General features: G+C 36.3%; 1 protein-coding gene across 1 annotated transcript; it reads right to left on the bottom strand.

Annotated features, from left to right (window-relative positions):
- Positions 1–7,137: 7,137 nt before the first annotated feature.
- Positions 7,138–9,211, bottom strand: LOC110907876 (UDP-glycosyltransferase 85A8). Its single transcript, XM_022152796.2, has 2 exons — positions 8,636–9,211; positions 7,138–7,488 (listed from the first exon to the last, which is right to left on the bottom strand). Exons 1-2 carry the CDS (start codon positions 9,209–9,211, stop codon positions 7,138–7,140), a joined length of 927 nt encoding a protein of 308 aa, XP_022008488.1.
- Positions 9,212–15,691: the final 6,480 nt, after the last annotated feature.

Genomic DNA, 15,691 nt, shown 5'->3' with positions numbered 1-15,691 from the left:
GTTTGGTTGCTTAACAAAGCTCTCTATGGTCTACATCAAGCACCGCGAGCTTGGTATGCAACCTTATCTACCTATCTGCTGGAGAACGGTTTTCGAAGAGGTCTTATCGACTGTACTCTTTTCATCAAAGAACAAGATGGAGATCTTCTTCTGGTACAGGTATATGTTGATGATATTATTTTTGGTTCTACTAATGATGTCTTGTGTAGGAATTTCGAGCGCATTATGCAGGATAAATTCGAGATGAGTGCTATGGGGGAAATGACCTTCTTCTTGGGCCTACAAGTGCAACAAACTGAGTCTGGGATATTCATCCATCAGACTAAATATGTTGGTGACATCTTGAGCCGGTTCCAGATGTCTGATGCAACGCCCATTGGTACCCCACTGCCACAAAATCACAGAATTACTCCAGATTTGAAGGGTGAAGCTGTTAGCCCCTCATACTACCGCGCAATGATCGGATCTCTTATGTACCTCACAGCATCAAGGCCAGACATAATGTACCCAACATGCCTGTTGCCAGATATCAACTCAACCCGAAGGCCTCACATCTTGCAGCTGTAAAAAGGATTTTTCGTTATTTGAAGGGTTACCCTGACACCGGTCTATGGTACCCTAGGGATAATAACTTTGACTTGATCGCATTCAGTGATTCTGATCATGGCGGATGCAAAATCGACGGCAAATCCACAACGGCTGGATGTCAGTTTTTAGGAAATCGCCTAGTCACATGGCAGTGCAAGAAGCAGACGTGCGTCGCTACATCAACATGCGAAGCTGAATACATTGCTGCCTCAAGTTGTTGCTCCCAAGTTCTTTGGATCCAACAACAATTACGCGACTATGGTTTTGAATTCCTAACTACTCCTATTTACGTTGATAATTCTGCTGCATTACAGATCACTAGAAATCCTGTGCAGCACTCAAAGACCAAACACATCGAAATCAAATATCACTTCATACGTGATTGCTTTGAGAAAAGGCTAATCGATGTTGTTAAGGTCCACACTGATGACCAACGTGCCGACCTTTTTACCAAAGCATTTGACAAATCAAGATTTGACTTTTTATTATTGGTAAACGGCATTAAGGTCAAGCAAGAGTAAACCAACATCGGAAAATCATTTTTGTAAATACCTTTGTGTTTTAAATTTGTCTTAGTTTATTGATTTTAGGGGGAGTAAATCCAAAAATCGGAAAATCCAAAAACATCGAAAAATTTCAAAAACACAAAAACAATAGAAAAACAAAAATGAGTTTCCTGGCGAGCAAAAGAGAAAATGATAGTACATCAGTGGTCTATCCAAACCTCTTTAAACCTTCAATGAAATACGATAAGCAGCTCTATATAAGATGTATCGGTAGGCTCACAATCATTTTAAAGTGTGCAGGGTGATATAAACTTAAATCGACTGAAGACCAGGTGGGAACCATTCATTGGCATATGGTCTTAGTACCGAAATTTCGTTTGATAGATTGCCTAGATTCTGAGATATTCGATCTTTATGCTGCTTATCATCTGGGTATCATGGTTGTATCTTTTACCGAAAAATAACGGGGACGCAAGTCTAGATCTTCCATGATACTATACATACGTGTACATATTACATACTGCATTCGACCTCAATAAGTGATAAACAATCACATGTCCAAACAAATAAGTGATAAAATATCACATTTATCCGGGAGTCAAGTTCGTCTCTCTGCTGTACGAAAGTACTGACCTGTTCACGGACTTGCTCCTGTGCCCTCATGCATATGAAAATCAAGTTCCTCATAAATAAGTGATTATATCACATAGGGCTTGTTTTCAAATCAAAATAAGTGAGTATCTCACATCTTATACGGTCAAACAGATGATAATCGGTATACTCACCGATAAGATGAACCCTCGTGCATACCTTGATACGGGAATGTGTCGTGATGTGGATGAACACCGGTCGGTAAGTATAAATCATACCTTAACGTATCCCCTCGCCATGATTACATCTGATAAGTTGAGCTTAAGTGGACAACAATACCGATAATTGTTATAGGATGCTTATCTTAATGTTAACTAACTGAACAACAAGAGTGTTTTGGCATGACCGTACACTGATATGATTCTCTTACCCTCGAAACTCGCAAAAAGAATGTCTGTATATATTTATTTACTGCTTAACTTTTATTGTCTTATTTTAAACAGTTTCGTCGTTTGGTGCATATCAGCACGACATTAGCGGTGATGTCGTTTGATAACACTCAAAGGATATTAAAATTGTTGTCTTTTAATTTATTCAAAAATACCAAAAAGATTTTAGGTGTGTTTTAATATAAACTTTATAAAAGCCAAAAAGATTTTATTTCTACTTTATTTTCGATCGTACGATGTTGGAGCTCGAGCCTTCGTTACCTGAAACCTGAACAAAAACCGAATTGGCTAAATCTTCATAAACGGTCGAAATTTGCAAGTTTTGAAAGTTAAATCTAAAATTGAGAAATTTATTAAACTTTCAAACTGTCGGACGGTGTTTGATTGTGACATGGTCATTCGTGTGTCATTTGTTTATACTAACTATTCCAAGCAGTTGTTCTCATTACGCGTTTAGATTTCTTGCATGTGCAGATTCTAAAGGCTAGGAGAACATGGTCAATGACAAGCTTTGGAATGAAGACACGACGTGAAGGCACTCAAAAGATGAAGTTGATCGAGTTGCCGCTGACCATCATCAACATCACAAGGATCTCAAGCTTTGAAGATCAAGTCTTTCACAAGCATAACTCAAGGGGGAGCTTATGTTAAGGGGGAGTTTGTCAACACACTTCCTATATGATACGGGTAGTTTGTTGATACACTTTCTGCTTTCAAGACGTGAAGACTTTGAAGATCCTCCGACATTGAAGACTTAAAAGGACATCAGAGTCTTGAAGACACGAAGATCAAAGATGATCAAGATCGAGACAAAGCTACAGCCAAGGGGGAGTTTGTTGGTGCACTTGTGTCTGTACTTTGTCTGTATTTGGTCTCGATGTAAAACGATGTCTATGTTAGTCTTGTAAGTTTAACCAAGTCAACCATCCTCCTGGTTTGACTTGGCCAAACAGTTAGTATATGACTGTAAGTTGTCTGGCTCGAAGGATGACTCATCAAAGGATAGTAAGATCCTTCGATGAACTCGAAAGATGAAACTTCGATGGATGATTGATGGACCTCGATAGCTCATCCTTCGAGGTCCCTGTGAATCCTTCGATGGCAGTCTGATCGAAAGATGATCTTTCGATCAGTATTCCTGACCCTTCGACCAGACTTGCTGTGCCGGGTATATATACCCATGCAGTGTGTTCTTTTCAGTTTAGACATTTGAAAACACTTGAGAGACACTTCTGTCAAGAATACACACATTAGAGAGTTTGCAATACTGATTTGTAAACCTTGTACTTGTAACCGGAACCTTTCATTCGCATTAATACAAGTGGTGTTAATCGGTGAACCTTGTGTGTCTTGTGTTTATGCTTGTCTCAACTCGGTTGCACTCTAGCTTGGATTCCGCACTTGCTAGTGTGTTAATATAACAAGGTTAAGGTTTAACCTCATCCTCCGCGAGGGACCTACATCATCATGCTGGTAATGTTAAGAAGGTGTTTGATTAAATTATGAACTTGAGTACATGATCATACATAACATGATATGGGTTAAGTATGTTGTGATGAAATCCATATTCAGAAACAACCCTAGTTAATAGTTTGATAAACTAATGTTGGAAAACAGAAATTCGATAATTACCCATACATATGTTAAATGGGTATTGTAACTAGGTGATGAACACATGAATTGTCAATATTGAAATAGTGTAAAACCGATGAGTTATGCAAGTCTTGATGTTGATTATGAATACTAGGCATAAGTACATGAAATTTGATGCTTGAAACTTGGTTGAAAGTTGATAATGAACTAGATAAAAGAAGTATGCAAATCATACCCGCAAGGTGTTCGTTAAAATGCCCGAATGATTGTAGAATTGTGATGAAATTAGTAGGAAACGAAATTTAAAACGGTGGCCTAGGATTAGCGCCTACCGGGTAAATGGCGGAATGCCAAAATGAGTTGTTAAATTTAGTTGTTCAAAACTCATGTGTTGTGAGGTAGTTTGACTTTTAAAAGGTCAAACCGACCTATGATAGAGTTCAGTTAGAAAATAGTATAAAGGTTCATAAGGCATAAAGGTTATGATCTAGAATGACTAACCTATCCACCTTGTGAATATTATATGATAGTTGTCGCTTGACAAGCAAGGTGGAGGCTTGCGAAAGAAGCGGGTCAAACGGATTAAATACGCGGAGAAAGAGTAAAAAACGGATGCAAGGTAAGTAAATCTTACATCCCTTTTATAGAATGTCCAATGATTATGAAGATTATGAAAATGATAAGCTAATGTTTGAAATGTGATGTTTCGACGTAAATCGATACGGGTCGGAACAAGCGAAAATGATGAAAACCATGATGGATGGAAAAAGGGGGTAAAACGGTAATCAAAGTCAAGGAATGACAAACAAACAATGAGTTTTTAAAATGTTACGTTATGGGGTAATTCATATTAAGAAAAAAATGGTAATATGGTAATTTGGCTACGAGCTAACGGACAACAATTGTTTTTGAAAAAGACGCTATCCGGCGTAAAACTTAACAAGTCAAAAGAAATAAGAAATGATTTTAAACATTATGACGGTACAGTGTAAACCGGGACGAGTATACGGATGGGATGGTATATAAATACCATCTCACGAAGAATAAATAGTCAAATGGATTAAGCAGGTCGAAAGGTTATGTTATTACTATTTGAGATTAGTGACTAATGGATGTTGTCGAGTTTATACTCACAGGAGTGAATAGTGCGGGATACGCCGTTGCTAATAATTAGCAACTTTTATGATGAAGTGTGAAAACGGGTCAATATGTTGACCCGAGCCAGGTACGCATAATTAAGATATTAGTTAAATGTGCGATTTTGGTCAAATATTTCGTGAAAGCGTCGTCGTAAATGAGGGGCTAAAGTTGACCAAAACGCCCTTGATGGGTAAATCGGGCAAACAACCCTTTGATAGGTATAAAGGTTTAGATATAAGCCTTTTTGGGTCAAGTGTCTATAAGCGGCTCTTTTCCGTATAATAACCAACCGAAGTATAGAATATGGGAAAATTGGTCAAATATACTAAATCCACCACGAGAATAGTTGGGGTGGAATGTAAGAAGATAATTCAAATGTAGGAAAAGGATGGGTGAAAAGGGCGAGCGAAATTTAAACTTAAAAGTTTAAATTTTCCAAACGGGTCAAAACAAATTACGCGCATAACTTGGGTGAAGGCTGCGTAATTCACAAAAATTATGAATCTGAAATAAAGAATTCGAGTTAAATACTTTGGTGTATGATTTATGATTAACTGGAAACAAGTTTGTGATTTAAACATAAACGGGTCGAATAATCATAAAAAGGGATTTATAAGCCTTAAGCTTATAAATCTGATTTTGATGCGAACAAAGATGATAAACGGGTCCGTAATTAAATTACGAACGCGTAGGAAAAAGAATCATGCAAAACGGACTTGTAGAATGAAAGTTATGTGAGTTTTAAGTTAGAAATTGGTTAAGTATTGTAGCTGGGCAAATGCTGCATCAAAACCAAACAGTCTGTCGAAATCAAGGCGTCGCGTCGCGCGACCAGGAACTGGTAAAGGTGTCGCGTAGCGCGACAAGTGTCGCGGGCCGCGAAGAACTCGACTAAATCTCTCGCGGGGCGCGAGAGATATGTTGCTGGAAATTTTTGTTTTATTTTGTTTGTTTGACCCATTTACCTTGTTGTACTTGTTATTTAACTATCAAAACTAACTTTTAAGTTGGTTTTGGTCATAGGTGAATGTCGAGAGCCCCGGATGATGATTAAGCGACGAAAAGGACCGAACACACGTCATTTGAAGCTTCCGCTATGATCTCATTATGTTTTCTTTTAAAACAATCTATGTAAACAATTGTTACTTTATTTTGAATACTCTAATCCTGTATGAACGTTAACTTGTCAAAGTTTTTGAAAGGTCGCATTTTACATAAAATGCGTATTTAATATTATAATTGTATTATAATGAGACGGGTCTTACAGATTGAAGCAACAAACAAACAGTTTGATCGTTTGCCGTCCATGTCGCATATTCCGGGTTAGGGGAGGGTTTGGCGGGGTGGGTCGGCTGTGGTAATGGTTTCGGCAGAAGGGTTTTTAGTGCCATCAACATGACCAAGCAAGTGTTGTGAGGAGAGAACAAGGGTAACATGTTGGCCCCATGCAAGGTAGTTAGAGGAGGTGAGTTTGTGGGGAATAAAATGAAGAAGAGAGTGAAGGGTGGTTGGGAGATTGAGGGAGTTCGACGAGTCAGCCATGGGGAAGTGGCAGCGGAAACAAGAGAAGGAGAAGTAGGGTAGGCCGAAGAAAAGAGGAAGAAGGAAAAGGACTGATACCATGTAAATATGAGGGCTCAATCTCTTTACTTGTATTGATTGGTAAAAACAATATATAGAGTACATGTACACCTATAAACTAGGAAAGTGAATATACAATTTGATTTACAATATTACACAATCAAATACTCAAAATACGTAAATCAGTAAATGATTTACGGTACACTATTACTTCAGATTGCAGATCTTTTGATCAAAGGATTTTCTAGCGTTCGTTTTGACATTATGTGGTTCAAGCTTCGCGTGGATGCTCCCCATTTAGCTTAAGGTTACATGTATTTGAGTATTTTTACAACTGTGGTTGGTTAGTTAGAGTTGGTTTAGAGCTCCATTGTATTACTTATAGGAGAGTTTATCTCATTGTATGAATGATTTTGATTCTTTATGAGACAGTTTAGTTTGCTTCTTCATTAGTCATTATATATGCACACATGTGAGTTGATCGGCAAAAGAAGAAGAAGAAGAAGCAGCATCACTAGTTATAGTGGCAATGGCTAGAATGAATTTGGAGACATGGTTTTATTGAAAACCTTTTTTTAAAACCCCGGTAGTTTTATTTTTTGAAATGACATAACCAAATGAAGTCCTTGGATTACTAACACTTATAGTCTTATCCTAAAAGATAGGATGACATTATACAAATACACACTTCAATTTTTCCAAAGAACTTCAGTAACTAATTTGTTAAAGTTGACATAAGAGGATCCACCGAAGATTACTGCTTCTTTGGCTTTCTTTTGTAAATCCAAAGCCTTCGCCTTCAACATCTCACCTTTCGCCCCATCTATCAGTTCCCTCACTTGTGCCTCCACCTCCTTTCTCTTCACATTTGTGTCGATTTCCATCCCAATCCCCCACTCCATACAACTGTACCGACAATTTGTTGGTTGTTCTCCACAAAACGGCCAACAAAGAACTGGAACGCCACTGCTAATGCTCTCAAGTGTTGAGTTCCATCCACTGTGTGTTAAGAATCCTCCGATTGCAGGGTGGTTCAAAACCTATATATATTAGTCAATAGGCTTTGCAATATTAATTTCTTGTGTCATGGATGTCAAAAACATTTATTTTATTTCCTAGTAAATAAAGTTTTTTATTACTATTATGCATGTAGAAAAATATTAGTTGAGTAAAATTTAAAATGGTTTCTGAGTTAATATCACTTTTATTACTTTAGTGATCTAAAAATAAAGTTTTTGTTTCTGGGTCCTAAAGTTTTCGTTTTTGTTGTTATTTGCATTCAGTTGTAATTTTAGAATTTTTTGTTAGCTTCTCACATTTTTATCGGTTTCCTCGTTTATATTAAGGGTATAATCGTCATTTTATGCCATAAATATATTTTAACAAAATGAGACAAAAATTTGAACTCAGTTTGTCAATTGGATGCAAATGGCAACAAAAATGAAAACTTAGAGACTCATATTACTAATTAAACTTTTTTTAACTAGATTTGTAATCGTTATAAAAAGATTATACAAAATATACTAATTAATGTTTTTTAATATTTAACGATAAATTCTTTTAAAACTTGTGTTACATATGATATGCCAAGTAGTTTTGGTTTAAAGTATATCTCATACATACCTTTTTATAGTATTTTTGTCTTAAAGTATATCTTATACATACCTTTTTATTTAATTCAGTAGTTCTGATAACCTGTATATGCACCTTTGAAATCAAACAAATTTACAAGAATTTTGAGATAGACACATGCTAGCATGAAGTACATCAAGTTATTTTTTGTCTTTAGCTTGCATATATTTTTTTTTTTTTGAACGGAGACATTCTCCTAACAGGCGATAGCAATCGCGCCCACCTCATCGGCAGGCCCTCCACCTCACTCTGGTCAGACTATGTTGTTATAACCGGGCTCACGCTTGGTATCAGAGTTTGGCTTGGCGCTCCCCGAGAAAATTTCCAGTCTACTGCCCACCCGTTTGACCGGGAGCGTGTAGTTGCACCCTCCACAAGAATCTAAGACTCTCTGAAGTAAATGTACTGTAATAGAAAACTCGGGTGTGCTCCGGGAATCGAACCTGTGGCCAGCCCTTGTTCCCATCATCGCATGCTAGCATGAAATTCATAGGGTAAACATGGTAACAAAAAATAACAAGTTTATATATTCTAAAGAAAACATAACAAGTTTACCTGTTCTTGAGGACACCAACTAGTGATCATGCCTCTCCCTTTAATCTCATCTAGGAACTCCGGTGGCATTACCGCCTCATTTCCACCAACAATGTCTGGCCTGGTTATCCATAAGAAATCCTTCTTGCTATTAGCGAGTCCCCATCCAAACTCAATTAGTTGTTCCTTCGTCATTACTGCAATACTTCCAAAGTTCACGAAAACAACCGAGCCATCGTCTTTTGTATCAAGCCAATGGATGCAACTCACGTCTTCTTTCCAAAGATTGGACCCAAGTTGCTTGACCCCTTCATCTTGCAGATGTTGTTCCATCAGGTGTAGTGGGCCCAAGGTGAAAATTCTGGGGTTCAATGCATTTAAAGGCTTAACACTGTCATGTTCCAAGGCATCAAATGTGTTGAGCACCACAGCTGAGGCTCTCGGTAGAGCCTCAACCTCATTCATGAGATAGTTGAGCAAGAAGTCGTTTATGTCTGTGATTCGAATAAAGCTTGGGAAATCCCTTAATCTGATGTTATTCATGCCGGGAATCCAATCTAAGCTTGTTTCTAAATACCCACTAGTCACGTAACTCATGTCTACAAACAATACATTAAAGAACTTCAGTAACTAATTTGTTAAAGCTCACTTGCTTATAAGAGTAGTTTTTATTCTTCTTTCAAAGTTGTGTTGCGGAAAAAATATCTACCATAAGGCTGAAAGGTGTGGGGACATAGGTTGGGTCATCAATCGCTAATGGATTGCTATATCACCCTCTTTTCTCATCCACTATGATTGGCATGGATTAAACCATGACAACCATAGACTTTCCTTTCCTTTTCCAATGTTTCCTTGTTAAATTAAGTTATGGCAATGTGTTATAATTCATGTTGCTACATTTAATGTGTTACAAAAGTTGTTATATTTGTTATAACCGTTTGTGTGCAAGTTGTTCAGGTCTATATCTTCAGGGTCTATAATGAAACGTTTAAGGGCTAATATGTGAAGATAAGAAACATGGAGGTGCATCTTGTAACTTCAGATATTTTGAGTATTTAAGGAGTTCACAACAGTGGTCAGATCATTATTGTTGAAGTTCTTCTCGAAAGCTCTTCTCTCTCTCTTCAAGGCGATTAGGGTTTTTTACTTTGTTGTTTTGATCTCTTGTGAGATCTGATCTCGTGTGAGATCTGTTGTACTTGTTCATATAGATTAACTGATTGTATCAGTTAATCTTTGTATTGTGTTTTGATTTCTGTACTTTGTATGATCTCACTGTTGGTGAGATCTAGGGTTTGGTTGGGTACTTTTTTGGTTTGGGTTAATAATAGATTTTGTCATGGTTTTGTCACTATATCTTGTGTGTTTGTTCTATTAGCTTCAGATCTGTACCATTTTACATGGTATCAGAGCTACGATTGCTCTTGATCTGCTGTTGTTTTTTGTCTGTTTTGTGTCTTCCGCTGTTATTTTTCTGACCATTGGTTTGATTCTGGATTTTTTGGTTGAAGGTTTCTTGTTATAAGGATTTTTTGGTGTGGATCTGTGATTCTTGGTGAAGTTGGAACCCTATTCTAGGGTTTGATAAAGGAGACAAGGACATTTTGACGCTGTTGAAGACCGTGTTGGTCTCTGTAATCCAAGAAGATTACAGGGCAAACTGACCGGTTGTTTGATACTTCTTGTTTTCTGATCTGTGACTATAGCCCTAAGTGAAGGCTATAGTTCTGATCGTTTCTTGAAGACTGCACCCTCTGTAAGATCGTTCTTACTTTCTCTTGTCCTTTATTTTGTTGGCTAGTTGAAGTCGGGGTAGTGAGGACCGGCACCCTTATTTGATATATCTGCTGTTTTTTGTGTGTTATATTGTTGTTCACTGTTGTTTATTGCATATCTCTGTTTGTCTTGTTGAGTTTTAGGTTAAAGGCTCCTGAGTTAAGACATGTCCAGGCACCTGTGAGTGATGAACCTGGAGTCTTGACACTGACTCAGTTTCGCCTGTGTGTGTGTCTATCTGTTTCTTGTGATTGATTGTTGTTTGAGATATTCTTGTTTTGAATATTTGATTGTGTGATTCTTGTGTGAAAATGCCTGCTGATACTGAGACTAGTACTTCTCAGACCTTAATTGGTAAACTAGATATAGGCGATCCTTTATATTTGCACCCAAGTGATTCTAGTGCACTGACTATTGTGAGTATAAAACTAAAAGGGACAGAAAACTATTCTGTGTGGTCAAGTGCTATGAAATTAGCACTTGAAGCTAAAAATAAATATGGTTTTATTGATGGGAAATGTGTTAAACCTGAGAATGATTCTGTATTGGCTAGTCAGTGGGATAGGTGCAACTCTGTGGTTCTTACTTGGTTACTTAATTCTGTATCTGAAGAACTTTTCTTAGGACAAGTGTATTCTAAACTAGCTTCTGAAGTTTGGACAGACCTCAAAGAGTCTTTCTGTAGAGTTGATGGGTCTGTTGTGTATGATTTGTATAAAAAGATAAATAGTGTGTCTCAAAATGGTACAACAGTTGCTGAATATTATAATAAACTTACTACAATGTGGAAACAGTTTGATGCTATGTTACATTTACCAACATGCTCTTGTCAAGCTGCAAAAGAGTTCAATGATTTTTCAACACTAATAAAGTTAATGCAGTTTCTTATGGGACTTGATGATGTATATCAGTCTGTTAGGACAAATCTTTTAACTAGAGAACCTTTACCTACTGTAAAAGTGGCATTCTCTATAATTTCTAGAGAAGAGTCACATAGAATGTCTAGTACTGGATCAAAGAGTCAAAGTGTATCTTTTGTGTCAAAACCTAATCAAACTTTTGATCCAAGAAGGAAAGGTAATAGGGGGTCTAATACTGTTCTAAAATGTTCACACTGCAATATGCTGGGTCATACAGTTGACAGATGTTTTGAAATCATTGGTTATCCTCCTGGTTTTAAAAGAAAATCTAATAATAATAATCAAACTAATAAAGCAAATTTGGCTAATAGTAACAAAGCTAATTCTGTGACTAGTATGTCTTCATCTGTTGGAAATTCTGGTTTGCCTTTCACACCTGAACAGATAGCAAAACTGTTGAGTCTTGTTGGAGAAAAAAGTGGAACTGAGGTTCAAAATCAAAATGCAGGAGGTGAGGTTTTCAATGTGTCTTGTTTTGCTAGTTGTTCTAGTTCAGTAGGCTATAATATGAATGGGTGGATTGTTGACTCTGGAGCTAGTCAACATATGGTTAAAACTGATAAAGATTTAAAAAATGTTGTAGATGTGTCTGAATTTAATATTACAGTTGGTCATCCTAATGGAACTAGTGTTAAGGTTCTAAAAATAGGTGATATGAATTTAACTAGTGAAATTGTGTTAAAAGATGTTTTTTATGTCCCTGGTTATAGTGTGAATCTTCTGTCAGTATATAGATTGTCTAAAGACAATAATGTGAGTGTTGTGTTTAAAGATGATAGTTGTTTGTTACAGGATTCCAATTCAAAGAGAGTCCTGATGAGTGGTAGACAAGATGGTGGTCTATATTTTGTTGGCAATTCTGGTAATTTGATGCATGCTTGTTATAATAGTGTTATTAAGTCATCTACTTGGCATAGTAGGTTAGGACATCCCTCAGATCAGGTTCTAGCAGTATTAAAACAAACACTTAACATTAAATCAAATGAACATGAACCATGTGAAGTGTGTCATAGAGCCAAACAAGTCAGGGTTCCTTTTCCTTTGAGTGAACATAAGTCTAAATCTGTGGGTGATCTTATTCATTTGGATGTATGGGGTCCATACAAAGTTACAAGCTATGATGGATATAGATATTTTCTTACAGTGGTTGATGATTATTCTAGGGCTGTTTGGTGTTATTTTATGTCAACCAAGTCTGAAGTTTTTGAAAATATAAAGGCATTTTATGAACTTGTCTTAACCCAGTTTAAAAAGAAAATAAAAGTTATTCGTAGTGATAATGGGACAGAATTTGTTAACAACCAAATGCATAGTTTTTGTTTGTCTAAAGGAATATTGCATCAAACCTCATGTGCATATACCCCACAACAGAATGGTGTTGTGGAAAGAAAACATAGACATTTGTTGAATACTGCTAGAGCTTTGATGTTTCAGGGTAGTCTGCCTCTTAGGTTTTGGTCAGATTGTGTTTTGACTGCAGTTTATCTTATTAACAGGTTGCCTTCTTATGTGCTAAATGGTAGGAGTCCCTATGAAATGATGTTTGAGTTTAAACCCTCTTTGTTACATCTTAGAAACTTTGGATGTTTATGTTTTAGTACTGTATTGCATGATTCAGACAAGTTTTCTTCTAATGCTGAAAAGTGTGTATTGATTGGTTATTCTAATTTTAAAAAGGGGTATAAACTGTGGAGTTTAGATTCTAAAAAGGTGTTTTTTTCAAGAGATGTAAAATTTTATGAAAATGTTTTCCCATTTCAAATTAAAAATTTTGATAACCAAGAGTCTGTGTATAATAAACAGTTGAATCATGCAAACTTTTTTGATAACATTTTGTCTGAAGTTTCTAACATACCCAATGATGAAGAGGGTGCAAATGGTTCACATGATCCTGCTAATGAAGGTCAGCAACCTTTGCCTCCCTCTACATCAGTCCCTGTTCAACAGTCTGAACAGGAAGGCAGTAGTGGATTGGATGCAGATGTGATGGCAGATCACATTACAGGATTAAATGTTGAAACTAACCAATCTGAGGGTGTTAGTGTTAGAAAGTCTTCTAGGAATGTGTCTATGCCTAAAAGATTTGATGAATTTGTGGTTGAAGGGAAAGTAAAGTATGGCATAGAAAAAGTTGTTAGTTATGCTCATTTGTCTTATGATAATAAATGTTTTGTTGCTGCTTTAAATAAAGTGCGTGAACCTACTTGTTATAATGAAGCAGCTAAAAATGATAAATGGGTTGATGCTATGAATAGTGAGATGGAAGCTTTATATAGGAATAATACATGGGTGTTGGTTGATCTTCCTAAGGGAAGAAAGCCAATAGGTTGCAAATGGGTCTATAAAGTGAAATATAAAGCTAATGGGGAAGTAGAAAGATATAAGGCTAGATTGGTTGCCAAAGGGTTTAACCAAAGAGAAGGGTTGGACTTTGGTGAAACTTTTTCACCGGTTGTCAAAATGACAACTGTTAGAGTTGTTTTAAAAATGGCTGTTAATAATGGCTGGCCTCTTTATCAAATGGATGTTAATAATGCTTTCTTATATGGCATGTTAACTGAGGATGTTTATATGGTTCAACCACAAGGTTATAGTTCAAATGATAATAAAGTTTGTAAATTAGTTAAGTCTTTGTATGGTCTCAAGCAGGCTCCTAGACAATGGAATGAAAAGTTAACTTCTGTGTTAACTTCCATGGGTTTTACTCAAAGTATGTGTGATTATTCATTGTTTGTTTTGTCTAAATCAGATGTGTTTGTTGTTTTACTTGTATATGTAGATGATATAGTCATTACAGGGAATAATAAGGCTGCTATTGAACATGTTAAAAATAGTTTAAGGGAAAATTTTCATATTAAAGATCTTGGGTTACTTCGATATTTCTTAGGTATTGAAGTGTTATATTCTGATGATAGTATTTGTTTATCACAACGAAAATACTGTCTTGAGTTGTTGAATGAATTTGGATATTTGGGTTGTAAACCAGTCACAACTCCCATTGAGCAAAGTTTTTTGGTAACTAACAAATGTAAAAATGATCAAAAAATCTTAGAAAATGTTAATGGTTTTCAGAGATTAATAGGAAAATTGATATACTTGTCTTTAACTAGACCAGATATCAGTTATACTGTTCAATTTCTAAGTCAGTTTATGCACAGTCCGTGTCAGTCTCATCTTGATATTGCTTTGCGGTTGTTAAGATACTTGAAGTTGTCTCCTGGAAAAGGGGTCAGTTTTAAGAAGTCTGATAATATGGGGTTGACTGGATTTGTTGATAGTGACTGGGCTAAGTGTCTTAAGACTCGAAAGTCTGTCACAGGGTATGGTATATTTTTGGGTGAAACTCTTATTTCATGGAAGAGTAAAAAACAATCTGTTGTTTCTAGATCTACTGCGGAAGCTGAGTACCGAGCAATGTGCTCAGCTACCTGTGAAATTATGTGGATCCTGAATGTGTTGTCTGAGTTAAAAGTTGAATATGTCTTACCTGTTAGACCGTATTGTGACAGTAAATCAGCTATATCTATTTCTCAAAATCCTGTGTTCCATGAGCGAACAAAACATTTCGAGTTAGATTTACATTTTTTAAGAGAAAAAATAGCTGCCGGTATTGTTGAACCTGAGAAAATCAGTACAGAAAAACAGGTTGCAGATATTTTTACAAAGGGGTTGAATGCTGCCCAACATCAAGCTCTTTGTGAAAAATTATGTCTTGAAAACATGTTCGCTACATGAATTAAGGGGGCATGTTAAATTAAGTTATGGCAATGTGTTATAATTCATGTTGCTACATTTAATGTGTTACAAAAGTTGTTATATTTGTTATAACCGTTTGTGTGCAAGTTGTTCAGGTCTATATCTTCAGGGTCTATAATGAAACGTTTAAGGGCTAATATGTGAAGATAAGAAACATGGAGGTGCATCTTGTAACTTCAGATATTTTGAGTATTTAAGGAGTTCACAACAGTGGTCAGATCATTATTGTTGAAGTTCTTCTCGAAAGCTCTTCTCTCTCTCTTCAAGGCGATTAGGGTTTTTTACTTTGTTGTTTTGATCTCTTGTGAGATCTGATCTCGTGTGAGATCTGTTGTACTTGTTCATATAGATTAACTGATTGTATCAGTTAATCTTTGTATTGTGTTTTGATTTCTGTACTTTGTATGATCTCACTGTTGGTGAGATCTAGGGTTTGGTTGGGTACTTTTTTGGTTTGGGTTAATAATAGATTTTGTCATGGTTTTGTCACTATATCTTGTGTGTTTGTTCTATTAGCTTCAGATCTGTACCATTTTACATTCCTTTTCATTTTCACAAAAATCAATTAAAATAAGAGAATAGTGGTTTGGGTCATGATCATACCCTTAGGGTAGTGGTTTTGGAT

The sequence above is a fragment of the Helianthus annuus genome, chromosome 11 (genome assembly GCF_002127325.2).
Source record: "Helianthus annuus cultivar XRQ/B chromosome 11, HanXRQr2.0-SUNRISE, whole genome shotgun sequence".
Classification (NCBI taxonomy): domain Eukaryota; kingdom Viridiplantae; phylum Streptophyta; class Magnoliopsida; order Asterales; family Asteraceae; genus Helianthus; species Helianthus annuus.
This window is presented reverse-complemented; position numbering and strand designations above follow the sequence as displayed.

Excerpts from the sequence above, each read along its gene's own strand:
- LOC110907876 (XM_022152796.2), bottom strand. The coding sequence starts at position 9,211 with ATGAGTTACGTGACTAGTGGGTATTTAGAAACAAGCTTAGATTGGATT. Across the intron at positions 7,489-8,635 it reads GTTGGTGTCCTCAAGAACAG|GTTTTGAACCACCCTGCAAT; the intron begins GTAAACTTGTTA and ends TAATATATATAG.